The following is a 26,801-nucleotide window of genomic DNA, read 5'->3' as shown; positions in this document are numbered from 1 at the left end:
CAGGTCGCTCCGCTTTACGGCAGAGAGTGTTCATCAAAATCGTCCAATTTGACAAGTTTTGGCGGGAAGCATTGTCGCAGTTTCCGCTTTTACGACATCACCTTAATGAGGCTATTTTCTTAGCCGCTGTTTCGTCACATAAAACTTCCATAATTATACATACCAAAAAAACAATAGCAAGTACGAACTAAACATAAGTTTTTAACTAGTGCTTAACAGTAACATACATACCCGTACATGACAAGATAATTACGGTGTCTCACCAATGAATTCTGTGGTCAGTTTTCGATGACCCACAGTGTTATGTGTTCACATCTCTTGTGCTTAGTTATCTCCCCTGTCCCTGCACACGTGTATGGTAGTCAGGCGTCTTAAATGGGAATCATGATCAGTTATAGTATCACGTGAATGTTATCAAACACACCATACAGTTACTGTCAAATGACCGCCATGTCCGATCTGCGCTACGCAGATAACACAGTTATGTGTGTACCTTGCCGTTGTCCAATTTATAGGCTACAGGACTGAGGATTCCCTGAATCCTTGCTCGTTCTCGTACGTCATGTTTACTTTTCAAACTCAAGCTCGGCATGGATACTCTGTTCAATTCTCGCCATTTTATGCTCAGAGATTGGCCTGTGCTACATCACAACATTATGGAATAGCAGGTGAAACATAAATCTGTATTTCAACTGGGAAATGCACGTAGTATAAATGTACCTCTGAGGGGCGATGTTAATGTGGACTTGAAAGCATTGACTTACAATGCATACCTCAGTCCTCAGTTTGTTGTCCTCAGCGATATGAGATGGCTGTCCATAATCCCTGTCCAATTCTCTGATTTCTGCGACCAGTGTATGTCGGTCTAGTGATATTCAAGGTAGTGGTAATACCGCATAGCTAATGAATTTGACATTGTATGTTAACGAGGCCTGGTTCATTAAGCTAGTAGTAATGTAGGATACAAAAGTGTATATAATACTCTACGTAGCTCTCCTACTTATACTGGATGAAGAGCTAACAAAACGAGGTGGGCTGGATCAAAGTACATATGGACATAATGTAACCTTGACCTGAACAAAACCCACACCTCCAACTACGCTGTAGTCTGATGAAAAGTGCTATAAAACCCCGAAAGAATCAACAACCTAGCTTTAAAGATGAGTTTTACAAAGCTTAGTATAAAGGTGAAAAAAACTGAAGTCATTCGGTCATCACAAATATTAGCGTCTTGTGGAAGGGATGGTGGATAGCCAGTCTTGACAATCCGGACTGAGGATTGCTTATTTTTAAGATATTCCACTCGCTCAGACAATGAATGTGTTGAATGTATAAGACTCTTGACCAGTAAAAGTGCTGCTTGTACAAGTAGACTCTTGATCAATGAAAGCACTGAATCTATACATAGACTCTTAACCAATGAAAGCGCGGAATCTGTAAGAATCGTGTTCACTGAAAGTGCTGAGTCTGTAAGACTCTTGACCAATGAAAGCACTGAATCTATATATAGACTCTTAACCAATGAAAGTGCTGAATCTATAAGAATCGTGTCCACTGAAAGTGCTGAATCTATAAGACTCTTGACCAGTGAAAGTGCTGAGTCTATAAATAGACTCTTGACCAATGAAAGCACTGAAACTATAAGAATCGTGTCCACTGAAAGTGCTGAGTCTATAAGACTCTTGACCAGTGAAAGTGCTGAGTCTATAAATAGACTCTTGACCAATGAAAGCACTGAAACTATAACAATCGTGTCCACTGAAAGTGCTGAGTCTATAAGACTCTTGACCAATGAAAGTGCTGAATCTATAAATAGACTCTTGATCAATGAAAGCACTGAATCTGTAAGACTGGTATCATGTGAAAGCGCTGAATGTATAAAACTCTTCACCAGTAAACAAGCTTATACAAGCTGCTGGGCGCCTCTGTGTCTCAGTTGGTTAGCTCGCTATTGCAGCGTAATGACCCAGGAGCCTCTCACCAATGTGGTCGCTGTGAGTTCAAGTCAAGATTATGATGGTTTCCTCTTTGGCTATACTTGGGAAGGCCTCCAGCAACCGGCGGATGGTTGTGGGTTTCCCCCAGACTGTGCCCGGTTTCCTCCGACCAAAATGATGGCGTGGGTTTCCCCCGGGCTCTGCCCGGTTTCCACCCACCATAATGCTGGCCGCCGTCGTATAAGTGAAATATTCTTGAGTACGGCGTAAAACACCAATCAAATAAATAAATAAATAACAAAATGATGGCCACCGTCGTATAAGTGAAATATTCTTGAGTATGGTGTATAACACCAATCAAACAAATAAATAAATAAATAAATTCAAATACATTATACAGGTTCATATATAAGGGTCAGATGAGCTCATATATGTGGATCAGACAAGCTCATGTCAAATGGCGAAACGGGACTGGTTGGTCAAGTGTCAGTAAAATGTTACTGGCTGGGGTGTCATGCCTGGTGTCTTCGGCATGGTACATCAGCAACGGCAGCACTTTAGTGGCATGGATTCACCTTGAAACAAGGAGATGCAGTATATGTACCCATATATATATATATTCATACTTCACATACATTCATACTGAACATACGTTCATATTTCACATATATTCATATTTCACATACATTCATATTTCACTTACATTGTAAGTAGGAAAACAACCATATGACAATGACCACCAAAGACCAGGAAAGGTTGTTTTGTGTGTAAGGGAGTCTTTTTGGATAAAAGGCAGCTTGAGTGCTGACTTGTATACTTATTGATTAGTTTAGTGTAATAATATTCTGATGCGGTAAAAGTCATTTATTCTGATGAGTGCTGAAAAATAGAGCACCTCCACATGATCACTGATCTGTAGGTTTTGTGGTTTGTAGGAAGTGGCAGACTATTTGTGCTAGATTTCACCCCAGGCCATGGAATTCAGCCAATCAGAGTGTTGGACTGGAACAGTGGTCTGTTTGATGTGACGTGGAGTGAAGACAATGAAAACGTGTTGGTGACAGGAAGTGGTGATGGCTCACTACAAGTCTGGGATGCCATGCAGCCAGCGGTGAGATTTTACTCTTGTGGCCAGGGGGAAATAACGGCATCTTTCCTAATACGGGACAAGTGCTCTGAAATTCTGTCCATTCTGATAAACAAACTGTCATAAACCACCCAGTTGACATAGTCACTAGATTTCCAACAGTACTATGTATTGTGTTGAAATTGTCCATGCTTTAACCTCATCAGATTCTATTTGTTCCAAAAACAAATTTGATTTGTTGCCAAACAATTAGGTGTACTAGTTGGAGAATTGAGCCAGCAATCTCTGGGTTTTGAGATTAAAGTTAATTTCCCTCAGCCTGAACGTAAATTGCACTTAAATACCACTCTGTTACATTCAACTCCTTTCTTTAGTAACAGCTTTGTGACTTCCCATGGAAGGAGAGTCAAAGCTACCCCAGCAACCCTGCTTGCAACACCATGTGTAGCGGGGGTTGCCGGTTGGGGATTTCCCTTTAGTGTAAGGGGTAGAAGAGAGTACTGGAAACCCAGAGCTTCCAAGTTCCGTCCACTGGCCCCAGAATCTAGTCCTTGGCAGTGACACTAATATGTGTTATCTGAGCCCACTAGATGTCTGTTGTGTCTTGCTTAGACCTGGGATTAAGATAGTCTGTCTTAATCCCAGCTTAGACTAGAAACTCCCTTTACAAGGGAGATAACCAATAAGTGAAGTTCCTAGTCTATATCTTACCAGAGCCTGTCAACCAAGGTCACATCCCATATAAGGCATGTGTGACCTTTCAGTCCTTGGGTGGTAGCTCGGTCATATTTACAGTTTACGTCATCTGGGATATATATATATATATATATATATATATATATATATATATATATATATAGCAAAGTAAGATGGTGACTGAGACAATGCATGTCTACTAGGCTCAGATAGCACATATATGTGCAACTGGGACAAAATATAATTCATTTGGAAATACTAATGATGGATTTGAGCAGATGATCGCTCCAGGTAGGGAAACAAGTGGAAAGGGTGGAGGTTGAAGACCTTATTTCCTGAATTTCGAGGACGTAGCTTGATGGCGGTCAAAAGTCGTTTTGTTCCATTACTTTATGTATACATGTAGGAGGCTGATGATAGCCTGTGTAGGGGTTACGGACTAGATTCGAATGCCCATGGTCCTGTCACACCAGGGAAATTTGTCCCATGTCAGATGAAGTTAAGCTTGATCATTTAGAGCCTACCCAAATTCTGATTGCTTTGCTCCTTCCACAAAAAAAAATGTTTGATTGTTTAATCACTTAAATGTTTTCATGCTCGTTTGCTGGGGTGACATTTTTGATGTTCTCTAACTTTTGTTTCTGGTAGAATTTGCCAGTGTTATTTTGCAGTGCTGATTCACTGACATCTTCTTACAGGCCCCACTGAAGGTTCTAAAGGATCACACGAGAGAGGTAATCAGATTATAAATGGCCCTGGTATGGGAGTGATGGTCAGGTAATGGACATTTACTAGGAGTTCCTAAACTGATCTGTTTAGGGGGCAGAGGTTAACAGTGTGTTAGGAAATGAAGTTCTTGGAAAGGTGGCAAATGGGTTCTGTCGCTGTGAGTTCAAGTCCAAGATCATGCTGGTTTTCACCCACCATAATGCTGACTGTCGTATAAGTGAAATATTCTTGAGTACGGGGTAAAACACCAATCAAATAAATAAATAAATAATTAAATGGGTTCTCAACAAATTTTTCTTGGTATCCTCCCTCATAAACCTAATCACCATTACATAAAGTGAAACATTCTTGAGCAGAGGTTTAAATATGAAACCAGTGAATACATTAATATGTGTGCAGGGCAACTGAATTCCTCAGTATTATAAAGCTGTCTTGTGGTGTTAATATTCCTGGACAAAATTGTCATGAAAGTTTGAGACAGCCCTATTAAAGGAGAAGAAAATTTAAATATCAATCAAATTTCATTGAAAAGAGTATGCTTTTCCTTGCAGGTGCATGCCATAAAAAATTCTAATATGTACCTCAAGTTGACAAATTATAAATAAAGTTAGCGCCAAAATCCGCTGTGAACGACTCCATTTTGCCTAAGAACTTGTCCTGAAGTCTTCTGTGTTAGGAGGAGAATTAGCATTAGAAACCGCCGAAGTGCAGTTCGTACATTTCCAGTAGAAATCTTCTTACCAGAAGGTAGTGAACAGTACAGTTCGTTTTGCGCTTGACGATCTGGAAACCAGAATGTTGGACATAGGTTCCGAGTTTACACGAACAAGCAGGCAGTTTCAGTGACTCCAACTGGCTGAGAGCCAACACACCCCCAGCATAAATTACAGGGTGTTAAACATCCATAGTGATAACTTGGATGGACTCGGCGATTTATGCCAGCTTTGCCATTTTTAGGCTTTACGTGTATGGCGAGGTAAAATGACAAAATTATGCAGCAGGCACCACCAGATAGAAAAAATTGTGCTCTTTTCAGCCTATAGTTTCATGTTTTTAAGTTTTCTTCTCCTTTAAAGTATTAAAATTTTCATTCCTGAGGTAAGTCACAACTTCAGGGCAGTAAACTGTTTGTAAGTTAAGACAAAGTCCAACTAATATCTAGACACTTGTATGAAGCTGAGGTCTGAGCCCTGCATATTATTATGCAGAGCAACCAAAATGACATTAGAATATATGCAGACTTCCAGATTTCTTTTTCCCCTTTGATGTTCCTGTTATAATTTTCTCGTAATTATTTAGCCTTGTAGTCATCTGAAAATGAACAGAAATCCACATACTATTTTGCTTATGGAATATTGTAGATTGATTTCCTTAGAGTTTACTGGATACAGAATCGTCACTGATTGGCTGGTTTGGACCCACCAGTCCAGACTATGCGTTGTCTGAAATGAATCTTCACCGTCAGCCAGTCAGCATTGATTCTGTATTCCTTTAATATCTGGGTTTGATTAGATCTAGTCTCGTTCATTTTGTTGACTCTTTTTGTTGTTTTTTACTGGTAAGTGCAGTACTGTTTTGCTTGTTTAAATACCGAAATTTCATATAGAAAGGCTTTGTATTATGTTAACATATAAGACATTTTTGCCAACAAATGTACATGTTTGATTGACAGGTGTATAGTGTTCATTGGAGTCAGACACGAAATGAACATTTCATAATATCAGCATCATGGGACAGAACTATTAAACTGGTGAGATATCCTATATTTCCCCTCTACTGGTCATACATGTGGGTATAATACACTACAATACAGGTTCATCATATGGGAGCCTTTGTTCTAGTCCAGAGGCTTGTGATTCTGAAAATTAATAGAGTGATAAAAGAGTTATAAAATGCCACAATTTTTCGTGTGTTTATTTACATGTAGCTTCAACACAGTTAGTCAACAATGTGTGATAAGGTTTCCTGGTTTCTTATGGTCATGAATATTAATAAGGTATACACACATATACATTTGAAAACAAGACAGATACTTTATGAAATACAACAAGTACAACACACGATTTAAATATACATATGAAATATTAACGTGCCTCTAAAATTGTTAAATCTGCAGACATTTTTTTCGCAAAGCCTGTTGTAATTTTCTCAGAACTGCATTGCTGCAGTACTGTAGGTGGACCAACTGACACAATGGGCGAGTTGTGCTGATATCAGGCTGAACTGAAGCAAGAGAGGGGGAATGCAGTCCACTTCAACCTCCACTGCCTAATCAGTCTGTTTAAAGCCAGTGATGCAGCTTGCACTGATATCAGTCTGAACTGAAGCAAGGGAAGAGAAATGCTTACCACTTTGACCTCTGCCTATTCAGCCTGCATGTAGCCAGTGATGCAGCTTGCACTGATATCAATCTGAACTGAAGCAAGGGAAGAGAAATGCATACAACTTCAACCTGTGCCTATTCAGCCTGCATGTAGCTAGTGATGCAGCTTGCACTGATATCAGTCTGAACTGAAGGAAGGGAAGAGAAATGCATACAACTTCAACCTCTGCCTATTCAGCCTGCATGTAGCTAGTGATGCAGCTTGCACTGATATCAGTTTGAACTGAAGCAAGGGAAGAGAAATGCATACCACTTCGACCTCTGCCTATTCAGCCTGCATGTAGCTAGTGATGCAGCTTGCACTGATATCAGTCTGAACTGAAGCAAGGGAAGAGAAATGCATACAACTTCAACCTCTGCCTATTCAGCCTGCATGTAGCTAGTGATGCAGCTTGCATTGATATCAGTCTGAACTGAAGCAAGGGAAGAGAAATGCATACAACTTCAACCTCTGCCTATTCAGCCTGCATGTAGCTAGTGATGCAGCTTGCACTGATATCAGTCTGAACTGAAGGAAGGGAAGAGAAATGCATACCACTTCGACCTCTGCCTATTCAGCCTGCATGTAGCTAGTGATGCAGCTTGCACTGATATCGGCCTGAACTGAAGCAAGGGAAGAGAAATGCATACAACTTCAACCTCTGCCTATTCAGCCTGCATGTAGCTAGTGATGCAGCTTGCACTGATATCAGTCTGAGCTGAAGCAAGGGAAGAGAAATGCATACAACTTCGACCTCTGCCTATTCAGCCTGCATGTAGCTAGTGATGCAGCTTGCACTGATATCGGTCTGAACTGAAGCAAGGGAAGAGAAATGCATACCACTTCAACCTGTGCCTATTCAGCCTGCATGTAGCTAGTGATGCAGCTTGCACTGATATCAGTCTGAGCTGAAGCAGGGGAAGAGAAATGCATACCACTTCAACCTGTGCCTATTCAGCCTGCATGTAGCTAGTGATGCAGCTTGCACTGATATCAGTCTGAACTGAAGGAAGGGAAGAGAAATGCATACAACTTCAACCTGTGCCTATTCAGCCTGCATGTAGCTAGTGATGCAGCTTGCACTGATATCAGTCTGAACTGAAGCAAGGGAAGAGAAATGCATACAACTTCAACCTCTGCCTATTCAGCCTGCATGTAGCTAGTGATGCAGCTTGCACTGATATCGGTCTGAACTGAAGCAAGGGAAGAGAAATGCATACCACTTCGACCTCTGCCTATTCAGCCTGTATGTAGCCAGTGATGCAGCTTGCACTGATATCGGTCTGAACTGAAGCAAGGGAACAGAAATGCATACAACTTCGACCTCTGCCTATTCAGCCTGCATGTAGCCAGTGATGCAGCTTGCACTGATATCAGTCTGAACTGAAGCAAGGGAAGAGAAATGCATACAACTTCAACCTCTGCCTATTCAGCCTGCATGTAGCTAGTGATGCAGCTTGCACTGATATCAATCTGAACTGAAGCAAGGGAAGAGAAATGCATACAACTTCAACCTCTGCCTATTCAGCCTGCATGTAGCCAGTGATGCAGCTTGCACTGATATCAGTCTGAACTGAAGCAAGGGAAGAGAAATGCTTACCACTTCGACCTCTGCTTATTCAGCCTGCATGTAGCCAGTAATGCAGCTTGCACTGATATCAGTCTGAACTGAAGCAAGGGAAGAGAAATGCATACCACTTCGACCTCTGCCTATTCAGCCTGCATGTAGCCAGTGATGCAGCTTGCACTGATATCAGTCTGAACTGAAGCAAGGGAAGAGAAATGCATACCACTTCGACCTCTGCCTATTCAGCCTGCATGTAGCCAGTGATGCAGCTTGCACTGATATCAGTCTGAACTGAAGCAAGGGAAGAGAAATGCATACCACTTCGACCTCTGCCTATTCAGCCTGTATGTAGCCAGTGATGCAGCTTGCACTGATATCAGTCTGAACTGAAGGAAGGGAAGAGAAATGCATACAACTTCAACCTGTGCCTATTCAGCCTGCATGTAGCTAGTGATGCAGCTTGCACTGATATCAGTCTGAACTGAAGCAAGGGAAGAGAAATGCATACAACTTCAACCTCTGCCTATTCAGCGTGCATGTAGCCAGTGATGCAGCTTGCACTGATATCACTCTGAACTGAAGGAAGGGAGGAGAAATGCATACCACTTCGACCTCTGCCTATTCAGCCTGCATGTAGCTAGTGATGCAGCTTGCACTGATATCGGTCTGAACTGAAGCAAGGGAAGAGAAATGCATACAACTTCAACCTCTGCCTATTCAGCCTGCATGTAGCTAGTGATGCAGCTTGCACTGATATCAGTCTGAGCTGAAGCAAGGGAAGAGAAATGAATACAACTTCGACCTCTGCCTATTCAGCCTGCATGTAGCTAGTGATGCAGCTTGCACTGATATGGGTCTGAACTGAAGCAAGGGAAGAGAAATGCATACCACTTCAACCTCTGCCTATTCAGCCTGCATGTAGCCAGTGATGCAGCTTGCACTGATATCAGTCTGAGCTGAAGCAGGGGAAAATGCATACCACTTCAACCTGTGCCTATTCAGCCTGCATGTAGCTAGTGATGCAGCTTGCACTGATATCAGTCTGAACTGAAGCAAGGGAAGAGAAATGCATACCACTTCGACCTCTGCCTATTCAGCCTGCATGTAGCCAGTGATGCAGCTTGCACTGATATCAGTCTGAACTGAAGGAAGGGAAGAGAAATGCATACCACTTCGACCTCTGCCTATTCAGCCTGCATGTAGCTAGTGATGCAGCTTGCACTGATATCGGTCTGAACTGAAGCAAGGGAAGAGAAATGCATACCACTTCGACCTCTGCCTATTCAGCCTGCATGTAGCCAGTGATGCAGCTTGCACTGATATCAGTCTGAACTGAAGCAAGGGAAGAGAAATGCATACAACTTCAACCTCTGCCTATTCAGCCTGCATGTAGCCAGTGATGCAGCTTGCACTGATATCAGTCTGAACTGAAGCAAGGGAAGAGAAATGCATACAACTTCAACCTCTGCCTATTCAGCCTGCATGTAGCTAGTGATGCAGCTTGCACTGATATCAATCTGAACTGAAGCAAGGGAAGAGAAATGCATACAACTTCAACCTCTGCCTATTCAGCCTGCATGTAGCCAGTGATGCAGCTTGCACTGATATCAGTCTGAACTGAAGCAAGGGAAGAGAAATGCTTACCACTTCGACCTCTGCTTATTCAGCCTGCATGTAGCCAGTAATGCAGCTTGCACTGATATCGGTCTGAACTGAAGCAAGGGAAGAGAAATGCATACCACTTCGACCTCTGCCTATTCAGCCTGCATGTAGCCAGTGATGCAGCTTGCACTGATATCGGTCTGAACTGAAGCAAGGGAAGAGAAATGCATACCACTTCAACCTCTGCCTATTCAGCCTGCATGTAGCTAGTGATGCAGCTTGCACTGATATCGGTCTGAACTGAAGGAAGGGAAGAGAAATGCATACCACTTCGACCTCTGCCTATTCAGCCTGTATGTAGCCAGTGATGCAGCTTGCACTGATATCAGTCTGAGCTGAAGCAAGGGAAGAGAAATGCATACCACTTCAACCTGTGCCTATTCAGCCTGCATGTAGCTAGTGATGCAGCTTGCACTGATATCAGTCTGAACTGAAGCAAGGGAAGAGAAATGCATACAACTTCAACCTGTGCCTATTCAGCCTGCATGTAGCTAGTGATGCAGCTTGCACTGATATCAGTCTGAACTGAAGCAAGGGAAGAGAAATGCATACAACTTCAACCTCTGCCTATTCAGCCTGCATGTAGCTAGTGATGCAGCTTGCACTGATATCGGTCTGAACTGAAGCAAGGGAAGAGAAATGCATACCACTTCGACCTCTGCCTATTCAGCCTGCATGTAGCCAGTGATGCAGCTTGCACTGATATCGGTCTGAACTGAAGCAAGGGAAGAGAAATGCATACAACTTCAACCTCTGCCTATTCAGCCTGCATGTAGCCAGTGATGCAGCTTGCACTGATATCAGTCTGAACTGAAGCAAGGGAAGAGAAATGCATACAACTTCAACCTCTGCCTATTCAGCCTGCATGTAGCTAGTGATGCAGCTTGCACTGATATCAATCTGAACTGAAGCAAGGGAAGAGAAATGCTTACCACTTCGACCTCTGCCTATTCAGCCTGCATGTAGCCAGTGATGCAGCTTGCACTGATATCGGTCTGAACTGAAGCAAGGGAAGAGAAATGCATACAACTTCAACCTCTGCCTATTCAGCCTGCATGTAGCCAGTGATGCAGCTTGCACTGATATCAGTCTGAACTGAAGCAAGGGAAGAGAAATGCATACAACTTCAACCTCTGCCTATTCAGCCTGCATGTAGCTAGTGATGCAGCTTGCACTGATATCAATCTGAACTGAAGCAAGGGAAGAGAAATGCATACAACTTCAACCCGTGCCTATTCAGCCTGCATGTAGCCAGTGATGCAGCTTGCACTGATATCAGTCTGAACTGAAGCAAGGGAAGAGAAATGCTTACCACTTCGACCTCTGCCTATTCAGCCTGCATGTAGCCAGTGATGCAGCTTGCACTGATATCAGTCTGAACTGAAGCAAGGGAAGAGAAATGCATACAACTTCGACCTCTGCCTATTCAGCCTGCATGTAGCCAGTGATGCAGCTTGCACTGATATCAGTCTGAACTGAAGGAAGGGAAGAGAAATGCATACCACTTCAACCTCTGCCTATTCAGCCTGTATGTAGCCAGTGATGCAGCTTGCACTGATATCAGTCTGGACTGAAGGAAGGGAAGAGAAATGCATACAACTTCAACCTCTGCCTATTCAGCCTGCATGTAGCTAGTGATGCAGCTTGCACTGATATCAGTCTGAGCTGAAGCAAGGGAAGAGAAATGCATACTACTTCGACCTCCGCCTATTCAGCCTGTATCAGTACAGATCTTCATGAGTCTGTATGTTCTCATTCTGTACACAAAGAGCCTAGAGTATGTACTGTAATTCTTCAAACTTTTCACGTGTTTGTAAGGTGTTTATTTAAGCATATTCTGAAGGCATTACTCTGTGTTGAATGATACAATTGTACTTTTTGTGAAACCATGAAACAGGTCAATCCAGCCAATGTAGTTGTATCTCAAAAATCAATTGACGTGTCCATAAATTGCATTAAAAGTTGCTCATTTTTATGCAAAAAGGTTGAGAAATTAGGCTACGTAAGCTTGCGTTCTTACCTAGTACTCAGCAATTTTTTCAGTCTTCTGGCGAGAAATGTGTACATTTGCTAAGTCTTATTATATCAGGGCATACCGCGAAGTACTGCGTCCTTTCAGGTGAATGCTCGAACCATTAGGCCTCCAATGTGGTCAAAGCCGAAAGCCCAAACTCTTGTCTGCGTGTTAGGGCAAATGTATTTATTTATTTATTTGATTGGTGTTTTACGCCGTACTCAAGAATATTTCATGTATACAATGGCGGCCAGCATTATGGTGGGAGGAAACTGGTCAGAGCCCGGGGGAAACCCACGACCATCTGCAGGTTGCTGGCAGACCTTCCCACGCTGCTAGCGCGCTAACCAACTGAGCCACGGAAGCCCCTAGGGCAAATGTAAAAAGATGACCATACCGTGCATGATTGATAAGAGGAAATGCATGTTGTTTGCAGGAGTTTTGGGGGCTTTGAGGACAAGCACAGGAAATGAACCATTCTTTGTTGTGTGTCAGATATCATTGAGTGTTTGTATATTTTACAGTGGGACATCCACAAAGAAAATCCACTGAGTACATGCACAGGACATGATGGTTTGGTGTACTCTGCTGTCTGGTCTCCTCACATACCAGGATGTGTGGCCTCTGTGTCAGGTACTCTGATCAAATTCATCTGTAAATGTACACACTGTAGACCATGTTGATCGGGTGTTCTGTGCTGTCTTGTCTCCTTGCATACCGGAATATGTACCATGATCATAGTCTGGTGTACTTTTCTGTGTACCACCCTCACATACATGTAGTACAACAGTATGTGAACGTTGTCTTCATATCTTTTGTGTTTAGGTGACCAGACTCTAAGGGTGTGGGATTTGAGGAACCCAGAGGCTGCCCGAATGATAATCCCTGCCCACTCTGCTGAAATCTTGACCTGTGATTGGGCCAAATATGATCAGGTGAGAAAATATGCATGTGTATCTCTTGGCAATCAAACAGTTCTTGCGTTCCATGTGTACTAAACAGAAATGATAAAAAAAATAAAATTTTCAAGATAAAAAATAAGTTAATGTTCAGTTCGCACCAGTTTTAACTGAAATGAAATGCAGTCTAGTGGGATGGATATTTTAGTCAAATGGAGTGTCAATAAAATTAGGTCAGAAGCTGGTGACAGTGTTACAAAAGAAAGAAACTTTTCTTCTCAACATCCTGGCACATACATAGCAGCTTTTTTCTGCATTATACTGTTGTTTTGGTGCTTGTTATGTTTATGTTGTAATTGGGGAACCTATATAAAACAAAACCTTGGAAGAGCACAGAACCACAATGTGCAGCAGTTGTATGATATCTTGGGCTTAGAGTTTAGCCACCCTATGCAGAAGTTGAGATATGGTATGCGAAGGTTTATTTATTTATTTGATTGGTGTTTTCGGCGTACTCAAGAATATTTCACTTATACGACGACAGCCAGCATTATGGTGGGCGGAAACCGGGCACAGCCCAGGGGAAACCCACCACCATCCTCAGGCTGCTGCCAGACCTTCTCACTTATGGCAGGAGAGGAAGCCAGCATGAGCTGGACTCAAACTCACAGCAACCGCATTGGTGAGAGGCTCCAGGGTCATTACGCTGCGCTAGTGTGCTAACCAACTGAGCCACGGAGGCCCCTGGTATGGGAAGGTTCCAGCCAACATACGATGAGGATGATACCATCTTGTGCCCAACGTCTGTCCGCACGTATGCTGATCGGTCAGCAGAGTAGGATGGGAGTTGAAGATTGTGCTGTACTGTAGTTTAAGAAAAAAAAAACAATAAAAGGAAACAAAAGCAAATTCCCCAAATCATCATTATTTATCCTGATTGGGGGTAGTGATTGTTATGCGGGCTAAATGATTAAATCTTTGAATCTTGAGGACAGTTTGACTCTTCCTCTGACACTTAATTGTGTGTTTATGTGTGTAATGGGAATGGGACTAGTGTTATGCATATTGCAAATGTTTGTTTCAGAATGTATTATTTACGGGCAGTGTGGATGCTGTTATCAGAGGGTGGGACATTCGGAGAGGGGATAGGTGTCTGTGTGAGTTGACTGGTCACCACATGGCAGTCAGGAGATTGAAGGTAGGTTAGACAAAACCTTCACAGTGAATAGAGCGAGGGTGGGTCGGACAAAACCTTCACAGTGAGGAGAACGAGGATAGGTCAGACAAAACTTTCACAGTGAGGAGAGTAAGGGTAGGTCAGGCAAAACCTTCACAGTGAGGAGAGCAAGGGTAGGTCAGACAAAACCTTTGCAGTGAGGGTAGGTCTGGCAGGCAAGTAAAACCATCACATGGCCAACCTATCATGCTATGCCATTTTTGGCAGTGTATTGTCACTTTTGACCAGTGGTATGCCTAAAATTGATTGATCAACAATTCATGCTACAAAAGATATTTTAATGTTGTTGTTTAAGAAGTATATTTCATGATATTTTTAAGGTTGATGAGTGAGAACTATGTTTAATGCAGTTTTCTAATTGTTATAGCAAGTTCGATCTTGAAAAGATCTGTTTCTGTTTTTTTTTATATGAGATCAGTCTCATGTTCAAAGAGAATTGTTTCCTGGTTCTGGCATGTTTTCGCCTTAATATGGCTGAAATACTGCCATTGTGGTGTTCGACACTATTCGCTCATGCATTCATTGATTCTTAGCATATCAAAGCGAATCAGTGTACAGGAGAGGTAGAATTAGACCGTATGAAGAGTATTTGCATATGATTATCAGAAAGACATCACATTTTAAAAAGTTGTTTTATTTGTTCAATAATTATCCGTCCATAAGTTTTAGAATGACGGTCGTCCGTCTGTCCGTCCGTCCGTCCATCCGTCCGTCTGTCCCACACTGTTTATATATTTTGTGTGTTCAACTTTTCCTACAGTAAGCAAGGGAAACTTCTTAAACTGAGAGATTTTGCAGCTCACACTTTCCAGATTCCCTGTTCATTTTTTGCTCATGTTTTCTGATGCTGGACATATCTGTAACTGGACATATCTGTAACTGGACATATCTGTAACTGGAGGGTGATAAATCTTCATTTTGTTTGAAGTGAGTTTACTGTATGCACTTTCAGACATCCCCCCACGTTGGCTCTGTATTGGCTTCTACGTCGTACGACTTCACTGTGAGGTAAACTGCCAACAAACATCTTTTTTTATACAAAATGGGGAGTAGGACCCAATGTCAGTATCAAAATATCTTTATCACAAAAGAGCAACTTTGCTTATGTTCTATACAGTCAAACATTACTATAGTGTAATGCAACACACCCCACCCCAACCCCCACCCAACCCCCATCCCTGTTGTAACACTCTTACCCGTTGTAACACCCTTAACCTTCAGTAGTATTTAGCAATGCATTGATCAGCCCATATTTTAACACATCACTACTGGTTACCAGACATTCCGTGTTCAGATCATCATATCTGCATGACACTTATTTTGTAGTGAAATGCCAGAAACGCCGGATTATGTGGCACACCTTATGCCTTATCGCACATAGTATAAAGGTCCTCACTGAAGCGCTGATCTCATTATACCACCAACGGCGTTGGATCATACTTTCCGTTGATTTAACTTTTGAGCTTAGTGTTCAGAAATACATCTGCCAGCAACATGCGGATGGTCGTGGATTTCCTCTAGGCTCTGCCCGCTTTCCTCCCACCATAATGCTGGCCGCCGTGGTGTAAGTGAAATATTCTTGAGTATGGGGTAAAATGCCAATCAGATAAATAAATAAATAAATAAATAAATCAGAAATACAAATTTGTACTCTTCCATTTACTAATACACATTCATTTTAAGATTAGTTTTAATAATGAACATTAAGAACGCTAATTAACTCTAATGTGAAACAAAAGATGATCCTAATTTCATTTTCATTTTCTTTATCGATATTCATGATTAACTAGTTTATATGAATGGAAACATGTTTTTGTAGCACAGTTCATATGAATGGAAACATGTTTTTGTAGCGTAGTTCATATGAATGGAAACATGTTTTTGTAGTGTAGTTCATATGAATGGAAACATGTTTTTGTAGCGTAATTCATATGAATGGAAACATGTTTTTGTAGCGTAGTTCATATGAATGGAAACATGTTTTTGTAGCGTAATTCATATGAATGGAAACATGTTTTTGTAGCGTAGTTCATATGAATGGAAACATGTTTTTGTAGCGTAATTCATATGAATGGAAACATGTTTTTGTAGCGTAGTTCATATGAATGGAAACATGTTTTTGTAGCGTAATTCATATGAATGGAAACATGTTTTTGTAGCGTAGTTCATATGAATGGAAACATGTTTTTGTAGCGTAGTTCATATGAATGGAAACATGTTTTTGTAGCGTAGTTCATATGAATGGAAGCAAATGTTTTTGTAGCGTATAATCTTGACATGTTGAGGATAGCACTCTCCAAAACGCCAGGTTAGTGAATGGAAGAGTACAGATATTTCTGAGAGGTAAGGTGAGCAGTATGAAATAGATCTTTGATCCAGGCAAATGGTGTTGAACATATAGGACTAATTAAGTGCATTCAGGTGCCCGTGATCTGGACATTCTGACTGATGTAACTGAACGCTATATTTCGTAACAAGATTTCATAATGTTTTCCCAAATGACCATTTAGTTCGAGTGCATTCGCTGTGAGTTTAAGTCCAGCTCATGCTAGCTTCCTTTCCAGCCGTACATGAGGAGGTCTATAACAACCTGTGGATGGTCGAGGGCTTCCTCCGGGCTCTGCCCAGTTTCTGCCATAATGCTGGTTGCCGTCATATAAGTGAAATATTCTTGAGTATGGTGTAAATCACTAATCAAATAAATAAATATTAATTAGCTTGTTAAAATGTTCACTATTTGTGAAACTTGGGTATATATTAAGGTTTGTTGCTTTTGCTTGTATTTGTTAATGGAGGTTGTAACCCTGCGCACTTGCACATTGCCAAGTGTTACGAGATGCGTGAATTGGCAGTTCTTCCAGAATGCTCGCTTATCATGTACACGTTTTAATTTCACCTTACGTCTGATTTCATTATGTTCAGAATTTGGGACACGTCATCTAAGCAGTGCACAGATAACCTGGAACACCACTCAGAGTTCGTCTACGGCCTGGACTTCAACTTACACACCAGCGGCCAGGTTTGTCAGTTTTGCAAGTCCACAAAATTAGGCATTGATAGGGCCAAATAGAAGAAAATCCTGAGAAACAAGGAAAGCAGTTTCTTTTTGGTCTCCACCAAACTATTTTTGTTCAGGAAAGTTGGCGATCTCTCATTGATGTAGAACTCGTTTGACGTGGTGAAATGAAACACAAGGTGTAGGTTCAGCCTGAGGAATTCATAACAGTACCCTGCCTCCCTCTAATGCTCTCAGTGTGTTGATGTCATCAACATGCTCTCAGTTTGTTGATGTCATCAACATGCTCTCAGTTTGCTGATGACATCTAGTCATCAACGTGCTGTCATTGTGTTGCTGACATCAAGTCTTCAACATGCTCTCAGTGTGTTGGTGACATCAAGTCATCAACATGCTCTCAGTGTGTTGGTGACATCAAGTCGTCAACATGCTCTCAGTGTGTTGCTGACATCAAGTCGTCAACATGCTCTCAGTGTGTTGGTGACATCAAGTCATCAACATGCTCACAGTGTGTTGATCACATCAAGTCATCAACATGCTCTCAGTGTGTTAATGACATCAAGTCATCAACATTCTCTCAGTGTGTTGATGTCAACAACATGCTCTCAGTATGTTAGTGACATCAAGTCATCAACATTTTCTCAGTGTGTTGATGACATCAAGTCATCAGCATGCTCTGAGTGTGTTGATGACATCAAGTCATGAAGTAATTGGCGATCACTTGGCCTCCACACATCTTGGTGCTTATTCTGCAGATAAAAATCTGTATGTTACATATGAGAAAGTTAGTCAGTGACCTGGCACTTGACATGACAGGCTGATGGTTTCCTCCACCATCAAGGAATCTTCGGCTGTGCTTTCCATCCAGTTTAACTGAGAGTGCAGGTAAACATTTGCATTTCACCTCTTGAGATGCTGAATTTTAATATTCTCTTTCTGACAGTGTTAAGGGTATAGCCACTAAATGGAAATATTGGCTACTGTACAAGCTAGCCTTGTTCTGTGTTTCAGCTGGCTGATTGTGGATGGGATGAGTTAGTGCGGGTGTACTCTGTCCCAAGTTGTCTTCCCAAGGAACCTCCATAGATGCAGCACAAATCCTACCTTGTGTAATCAGAGTCCCATTGTGCTCTCTCATGCACGTGGAGACACAAATGGAGGCATTAACTCAAAGAAACTAAGTGATCAACCTCATGTGAAGCGTTCAGTTTGATTTTGATCAGTACATCAAACTTTGTATTAAGTGTCATTCTCACTTTGATGGTTATTATAGCCTTAGTGACAATAAGCAGTCAGGAGTATTATTGGTGCTGTTCGTGGTGCTGTTTGTGGTGCTGTTCATGGTGCTGTTCGTGCAGTTTCACGTTCAAAAGATGTTTGGTTTTCAACTGATAATCACGATGAAGTTCATGAGTAACTTACCAAATGGTCATGGTTCATCCCAGTTACTCCTCTTTACTCCACTTATAAAACTTGACTACTGTTTGAATTCTTCAACCTTTTTGCAGGTTGGCAAGGTCTTTATTCAAGCATATTCGTAGAGTATTATATTGTGTACATTGTTAAAATTATCAGCCAAGCCAATGTTGTTTTGTCTCCAAAACCAATTATAAAGGTGCATAAATTGTGCGGAAATGTATATGCCAAAAAGGTTGAGGAATCAGCATTACTGAAAAATGCTTGAGGATGGCATTAAAACACCAATCTAATTAAGCGTTGATTGCCTTTTTAGTATATTATACATATATTACAACAACTGTACACATTATCACTGTTGGAGCCTGCTGTCCAACATGTATGTAACATGTACTTTACTTTGTTTGATGTGTTTATTATATATGTACTTTGTTGAGCTAATTCTAAGTATGAATTAATGTTTACATTTTATGTACATACAAGATGTCCAAAGGATAGTTTCAAGACTACAAAATGGTGCACTACCCATAAAAGTGATGTTACTTAATATCTTTTGGTTATAAGTACTAAAAAAAGCAATGGGGGACTCAAGGACCAGCTACACGGAACGTCCTAGTCACTGTAGAACAAGTTGTTTGTGCCTGTGATGTGTTTGTGCACTTGATATGTTTTTTGTGAGCACACATACATGTATACCGATAATTGTGATGTAAACAAGGAAAGGATTAAATAGTTCACAGATTTGAACCATTTTGTTACCTGCGGAAGTTTTACGAGTTACCTGTTGTGAGTGCTTATGTGTACAACTGTTGTACGGAACATGCTCTGGATTCATTGCCTAAAGTGTCAGTTATAACTAGTCAAAGGGGTGTTCATATAAAGCAAGACTGGATAGGTCTACTCTGGGTTCCACCAGTTTATGAGATCGCTTATTTATGTTGTTTATTTGTGAGAACACAAAATGAATGGTCTGTATGTGGTGTGGTGAAAAGCCATGGAAGTATGACATGTACGAGTGTGTCAAATCTTGTCATTAAGATTTTTTTTATTTATCTGATTGGTGTTTTACGCCGTACTCAAGAATATTTCATGTATACAATGGCGGCCAGCATTATGGTGGGCGGAAATCGGGCTCTAACCACGACCATCCGCAGGTTGCTGGCAGACCTTCTCACTTATGGAGAGGAAGCCAGCATGAGCTGGATTTGAACTCACTGCAACCGCATTGGTGAGAGGCTCCTGGGTCATTACGCTGCGCTAGCGCGCTAACCAACTGAGCCACGGAGGCACCCTCTTGACATTGAGATAATTCATTACATTTTTTTTACTCTGTTTTTACAATGAATGCTGTCTCCTTAATTATTGTCAACCTGAAGCCCAAATTAACTGTGTGGTTCATTTCAGTATAATGGTCATTAACATAAACTGAACTGCCAATAAACTTCAAATGAATTGAAATAACATCTAAGTATTTACTCTTACTTTAAACTAAATGGTTGAAGGTAACCCATCTCCTTCCTTTGTCTGATTACATTTTCTTCTACATGTGTGTAATGGATGGATATACTATGATCATACATTGGTGTGTTTGTTCGTATGACTTTGAAAGTCAATTTTGGACATTATTTCAGGTTGTAATATCATGCTGTCTCCTTGAGTTAGTTTGGTATGGCCATATTGGAATGCCATGCTGAGGACACTGTAGCCAATCAGAGCAGGCTTCATCTTAGGTCCAAAGGGGTCAAAGGTTGCCACTTCTGAAGCCTTAGGCATGATCTACCTGGGATGTTAGAGCTGCTGCTCTTGTATTTGTGTACTTGATTTGTGTGTATAGACTTAATGCGTGTGATTCATGCACGCTGTTATATGTGTGTATTTTATAAAGAAACTGCTTGACCACTGCGGTGGCATAATGCTTAGGGTGTCTGCCACGAAGTCTTGGGACCTGGGATCAAACCCGGGCTTGGGTCATACCAAACACTTTAAAAATGATACCTGCTGCTGCCTCGCATGGCATTCAGAGGTTAGAGCAAAGAAACTGGTTGGCACAGTGTCAACTGGGTGGGCTTTCATGCCTGGTGTCTTCAGCATGATACTTCAGTAACGGCATGGACTCGCGCTGTCATAAGAAACCACAGTATATGTATGCACACCCAATGACTCATCATATGACTGAAAAATTGTTGACTATGATGTTAAACCCCAAGCATACATATATACATATACACACATAGAGAAACTATCTATTATGACCAGTCCTCTCTGGTCGTAAGTGGGAAGGTCTGCCAGCAACCTGCGGATGGTCGTGGGTTTCCCCCGGGCTCTGCCCGGTTTCCTCCCACCATAATGCTGGCCGCCGTCGTATAAGTGAAATATTCTTGAGTACGGCGTAAAACACCAATCAAATAAATAAATAAATATTATGACCAGGAAAAAGCTACAGATTTAATATCACAAATTACCAGTATAACAGGGTAAATTTCTGGTAGGTTCATTTGTTACAGTTGGTATTTATACCATGTTGCGATAATTGCAGAAACACTGCAGTATGTCAAAACTGGTAGGTGAGTTCTGTGATATAACTATTTTGTTACTATAGGTAAAAATAGTCCTACTGAAGTAAAGTCCTAGGTACAAATGATCTGTATGCCTGTATACGTTCAGAAACTTTAGTGTACAAACTTACAAACTCACAGCTGCTCAGTTTTCACATACATACTATCATGCCACATCAGGCAAATTTTACAGCAACTTCTGAGGATTTTGTTTTTGAGCACTCTTCAGTTATAGGGGTTAAAAAGTGTCATTCATGGTAAATCCTTTGAACCATGGTGTGAGCTCGGTTCCATAGGATTTCCTTCCTATTGTGTTTGTATTCCACCTAGTTTCTCCAGGGACAGATGTAGCACTTCAAAAGTTTCTGGTCTTACAGTAAGGTAAGAAGGCAAAAAAAAATGATTAAGTTTAAAAACATTTTATTTTTGAAAAAAAAAAAAACAAATATAAAGACCTGGAGTGGAAGATGAAAACATGATGCAATCAAAAGATGATTGATTGTAGTTAGCACTTTGTTGAGCAGACTGAAACCCTTCATGGTAATTGTCACTACTTTTCCATATTTAATGGTATATTAAGAACATGACTGCTCATTAATTCCAAGCACTGAACTTGCACTGAAATTTTGTCATTAACCTAATGACTGCCTAATGTTTTCATCTTTACAGCAGCTTCTTTTAACTGAAACCCCGTTTGACAATAAACAGGGGCATTATTCTAAATTGATGAATATCATTTCTATAAACAACTATAATTATAGCCTTGGTGTTTTTCCCCCATGCATACTTGAAGCCATGCACCAAATCATAAGAAACATCAAGCAACTGGGAAAGTGGTGCTAACAGCTTTCATGAACAGCCATGATTATTGCCAACAGGAGACATATTTTGCATGATAAGTTATAACGATAGAATTACATCTATACAAGTAGGGTAAATATGGATTAGATTATATTTACATATATAAGCACAGTTTCAATGGGCATAAAAATATCAGCACATGTAGATAAGCAAATGCTGATGATGTGTGGGGAAACAAAGCACAGAAAAACCTAAGACACCAGCATCAACTAATTGGCAACTACAACATGAGGCACTTTTAAAAAAAAAGAGATACACCAATATTGGACATCTGTTTAACAACATGACAAATATGACCATGAAAAAATACAGACAGTGGCATAAATCTATTCAAATATGCCAGAATTAAAAAAGTGAAAAATCTGTAGTTCTCCTCTGTACATATCCGTGTTCCACTCGCAAAGAAATACTGTTATCCTTAAACAAAAGCTAGAAGTTGGATCTGATATTATAGATGAGCTCGAATTTCAAAATCAAAGACGCATTTACCACACATTAGTACAATGATTAAAGGTAGGAGACAAAATTTATAATGTATTGTTGCCATTAACACAATCCTGATAGTTTAGGTATAGTTGGTTTATCTGTTCTGAAAATGCATAACATGAGCTATGAAATGGTCCACTAGAAATTGGAATTAAACTATACATATTTTTCCTCTGGATGGCCTACACACTGGAATTACTAAAACATCATGTCCACCAGGTGTTCAGAAAAACTATCGTGCAGTTCTGAGGCCTGAGACAGCCAAATAATAATGAAGTCATCAAATCTGCTTGGCATATTCATGTAAATCTTGAAAGTCCTCATGACCAATGTCAGGCTTGTTAACGAGGATTTGTTTCAGCGTACAAAACTAAAATGCAAAGTTTGAATATATGTACACAGTAATCACTCACAACAGTACTCAATTCAAATATTACAAACCCCTCCTGATTGAATCCAACAATTTAAAGCTTTATAGAATGCTCTAGGAATATGAGCTTGCATATATGATGCAGAGATATTTGCATAATAATATCTAAAGTAATGACATCATATTGTAAAGTTCAAGAACAAAAAAATTCAAGGCTTGCACTCAGGACACATAACAAGTAAAGCACTTCAGACAAATAACGTTCATGCATGGTAGATTTTCTGTGTGCTACCTAATCTATGACAGAACGCCTTATTTCACTGGATTTGTCTGTTAAAGTACCGGTATTGAGTACTGACATCTGCAGAAAATGATTGACAATTCTATAATTACAGAATTTCTAACCATTCACTTGATTCCATAACATCCTTGTTCATCTACCTGCTCCCAGGTTTCATGAAGAGTTTAAGATGTATACATAGCAGTGCCACACCAAATACTAACAGGATTTATAATGGCAATTTTCTGCTTGCTTACCACTTTTGTTCTCGTCTGATGTTCAGTGTCATGATAGCTTCACATGAAGCGACTAGAGCTGAACAAGACTGATGTACATGTATGCTGTACTACATATCTAAGTGTTGTACTGCTATCAATTAGGATTCTGAATATTACATGTGTAATACGCAGGTTTCGAGATATGACGTTACGACAACAGAGTGACGTCCCTTTGTTATATAACATCGTCGCTTTACGGCACAGTAGGGCCAATCTGGTAATTTTAACATGGGGTCGTATATAGAATATGGAGTACTAATTAAAAAGGATTAGACTGATCTTCTGAATCATGTTCTTGGATCGATTTGGGTTCCCAATATTGCAAAACTAATGATGTTATCCCGGTACTTTGATCTAAACACGATCAGTGCCATGTTATAAGATAGGCAGTTAGCCCTACCATGCCGTAAAGTGGCGACGTCATTTTGCAATAGGACGTCACTCTGTTGTCGTAATGACGTAACTCGAAAACTGCATATTAGTCTGCTATCCGATGCAATAACTACTTGATCTGGTATTTTCCAACCTATTCACTGGGTCAAAGCTTGGTGGAATTCTGTCGTGTGTTAGATCAGCATCAATACATTGTAAACCATCCTGATTTGATACTTTATACACAGAGCTCCATATACTTGATTGTTTAATACCTTTAGGCACATTCCATATTGCCTATTTACATGTAAATGTGGTGAAAGACGACAGAGTCAATTCAATGTTGTAGGCAGAGTACTGCAACAATTCAATGAAGGTTACTTCCCTTTGGTCTTCAACCTAGGGGTACTGGTACAGAAACCATCTACCACCCACCAGACTGCATGAAACATCCTGTAAATATCCATGATCTTTCTAAGACTACACATGTTAAAGCTGTTCCAGACTACAAGTATCCATAACTTAACATCTACTCACTAATAAGCTTGAATACAGCCATGAACCTCCATTGTTAAGATCCCCTGCCTAAAGAACAAAACACCACAATACGCAGGTTTGAGATATGACGTTATGACAACAGAGTGACGTCCCTTTGTGACATAATGTCGTCGCTTTATGGCACAGTAGGGCCAGTCTGGTAATTTTAACATGGGGTGGTATATAGAATATAGAGTACTAATTAAAAAGGATTAGACTGATCTTCTGAATCATGTTCTTGGATGGATTTGGGTTCCCAGTATTGCAAAAATAATGATGTTATCCCGGCACTTTGATCTAAACACGATCAGTGCCATGTTATAAGATAGGCAGTTAGCCCTACCGTGCCATAAAGTGGCGACGTCATTTTGCAATAGGACGTCACTCTGTTGTCGTAATGACGTAACTCGAAAACTGCGTATTGATTTGTGTCATTCACAACCTTGACAACTACAACCAGGCTATTGTCCCTCAGTTAAAACATACGATGTTTACTGGCAGTGTTATCATGCAATTAATATAATGTGCTACTTAAATCAACAATAATATCTTAAAATGACGGAATCTCATGCAAAATATGTGGTCAGGGAGATAATATGGCAACAATGGGTCAGGGGAGATAATCAGGAAGATGCCAAAAAAAAAAAAAAAAAAAAGAAAAGAAAAAATCTAAAACCTTATCAACAATATTTTGATGTAAGACATTTCATACATGTTCAAAATTATTTGTAGGTATTCATATAACTGGATTAAAACTATGGTCAGGAAAAAATGATACAAGAAACAGAACTGATGGATGTTTGTGGAGAGGTAACATATGAACCCAAAGAAATGGGCTTTGAGACAAAAAGACACTCAGATTTATATCAATCAGAGCTTATAAGTGATTATCCCCAGTGGTCGGTTTTCTCTGGCCTGTGTGAACATCACAGCGTGTAACATTTAACCCAGACTTCAGACAGACAGAGTACAAGTACATGCAAATTTTGTTTGTAATGAGATATTCTAAGATTTCACATATCAAATGGTAGATGAATAAAGTGAACAATGACCTGGTGTCAGATGGGTCAATCACAACCTGAAGGTGCTAGATATATGTGTATATATATATATACATAAATGTGACATATATTACAGAATTCCTGTCCATCGTTTATTGGTCAGAATACAACACACATGGTGTACTTCAAGGAAAGACCTTCTCATTCACCCTGTTGTCCTGTGTGCGCTCTTGTTCAGCTTTCTATGAAATTCTGTCCAGTCATCTTCAACCTCACAATGGTCATGATCAAGATGAAAAATTTGACAAGATTGTCATAAACACATACTTGGCATGCTTTTGGTGCAGCAAAAAAAAAAAAAAAGAAAAACTGTCAAATTTGAACTTGCTTGCATCAGTGTTCATTTAATATGTTCATTTTACCTCCTTTGAATGATCCGCTCTGCACACTGGGCAAAGTTACACAGATGTATAACTTATGGTACATAACATAAACAAGGTGTGTTTTCAATATTTTCACAACAGGGTAGGATATACATGTATACATACAGTTATATACAAAATATGTAGATTCAACATATACCGGTACAAGGTAATTTAGCACTACGGTATGCACACTGTAAGAGCACAGACTACACGCAGACTACACTTACATGTAGCTCTATCTCCACTGCATACTGAGTTATCCCCGTGTCCATGTAGCTCTATCTCTACTGCATACTGAGTTATCCCTGTCTCATCTTCACACCTTTCTCCATCACTGTACACACATCATGAGGGCATTTCACACAGCCCAAAACTATAGCTCACATTGTTTTGAACTAAATGCGATGGTGTTCTGCAGCTTACATAGTGTCTGAAATGTGTGCTGGTGTTTTGCAGCTTACATAGTGTCTGAAATGTGTGCCGGTGTTTTGAGGCTTACACAGTGTCTGAAATGTGTGTCGGTGTTCTGCAGCTTACATAGTGTCTGAAATGTGTGATGGTGTTCTGGAGTTTTATTCATACTGTCTGAATAGTACATTGTCTGAATTGTGGGATGGTGATCTAAAGCTTACATAGTGTTTGAAATGCGTGCTGGTGTTCTGAGGCTTACATAGTGTCTGAAATGTGTGCCAGTGTTCTGAGGTTTACAGTGTGTCTGAAATGCGTGCTGGTGTTCTGAGGCTTACATAGTGTCTGAAATGTGTGCCAGTGTTTTGCAGCTCACACAGTGTCTGAAATGTGTGCCAGTGTCGAGGCTTACATAGTGTCTGAAATGCGTGCTGGTGTTCTAAGGCTTACAGTGTATGAATGTGTGCCAGTGTTCTGTAGCTTACACAGTGTCTGAAATGTGTGCCGGTGTTCTGCAGCTTACATAGTGTCTGAAATGTGTGCTGGTGTTTTGCAGCTTACATGGTGTCTGAAATGTGTGCTGGTGTTTTGCAGCTTACATAGTG

At 40.5% G+C, this 26,801-nt stretch overlaps 1 protein-coding gene across 1 annotated transcript; it reads left to right on the top strand.

The window, feature by feature from the left end:
• Positions 1-409: 409 nt before the first annotated feature.
• LOC135481751 (peroxisomal targeting signal 2 receptor-like) lies at positions 410-18,460 on the top strand. Its single transcript, XM_064761429.1, has 10 exons — positions 410-668; positions 2,873-3,048; positions 4,419-4,454; positions 6,122-6,199; positions 12,580-12,688; positions 12,881-12,990; positions 14,039-14,152; positions 15,144-15,199; positions 17,114-17,210; positions 18,219-18,460. Exons 1-10 carry the CDS (start codon positions 563-565, stop codon positions 18,291-18,293), a joined length of 957 nt encoding a protein of 318 aa, XP_064617499.1. The 5' UTR covers positions 410-562; the 3' UTR covers positions 18,294-18,460.
• Positions 18,461-26,801: the final 8,341 nt, after the last annotated feature.

This window comes from Liolophura sinensis, chromosome 1 (genome assembly GCF_032854445.1).
Source record: "Liolophura sinensis isolate JHLJ2023 chromosome 1, CUHK_Ljap_v2, whole genome shotgun sequence".
NCBI lineage: Eukaryota > Metazoa > Mollusca > Polyplacophora > Chitonida > Chitonidae > Liolophura > Liolophura sinensis.
The sequence above is the reverse complement of the archived record's forward strand: the minus strand, read 5'-3'. Positions and strand labels throughout refer to the sequence as shown.

Bases quoted from the DNA above. Each gene is read 5' to 3' on its own strand.
- LOC135481751 (XM_064761429.1), top strand. From the start codon at position 563: ATGTTTACTTTTCAAACTCAAGCTCGGCATGGATACTCTGTTCAATTC. The intron at 4,455-6,121 runs GTAATCAGATTA...TTTGATTGACAG, and splicing joins TAAAGGATCACACGAGAGAG to GTGTATAGTGTTCATTGGAG. The intron at 15,200-17,113 runs GTAAACTGCCAA...CATTATGTTCAG, and splicing joins TCGTACGACTTCACTGTGAG to AATTTGGGACACGTCATCTA.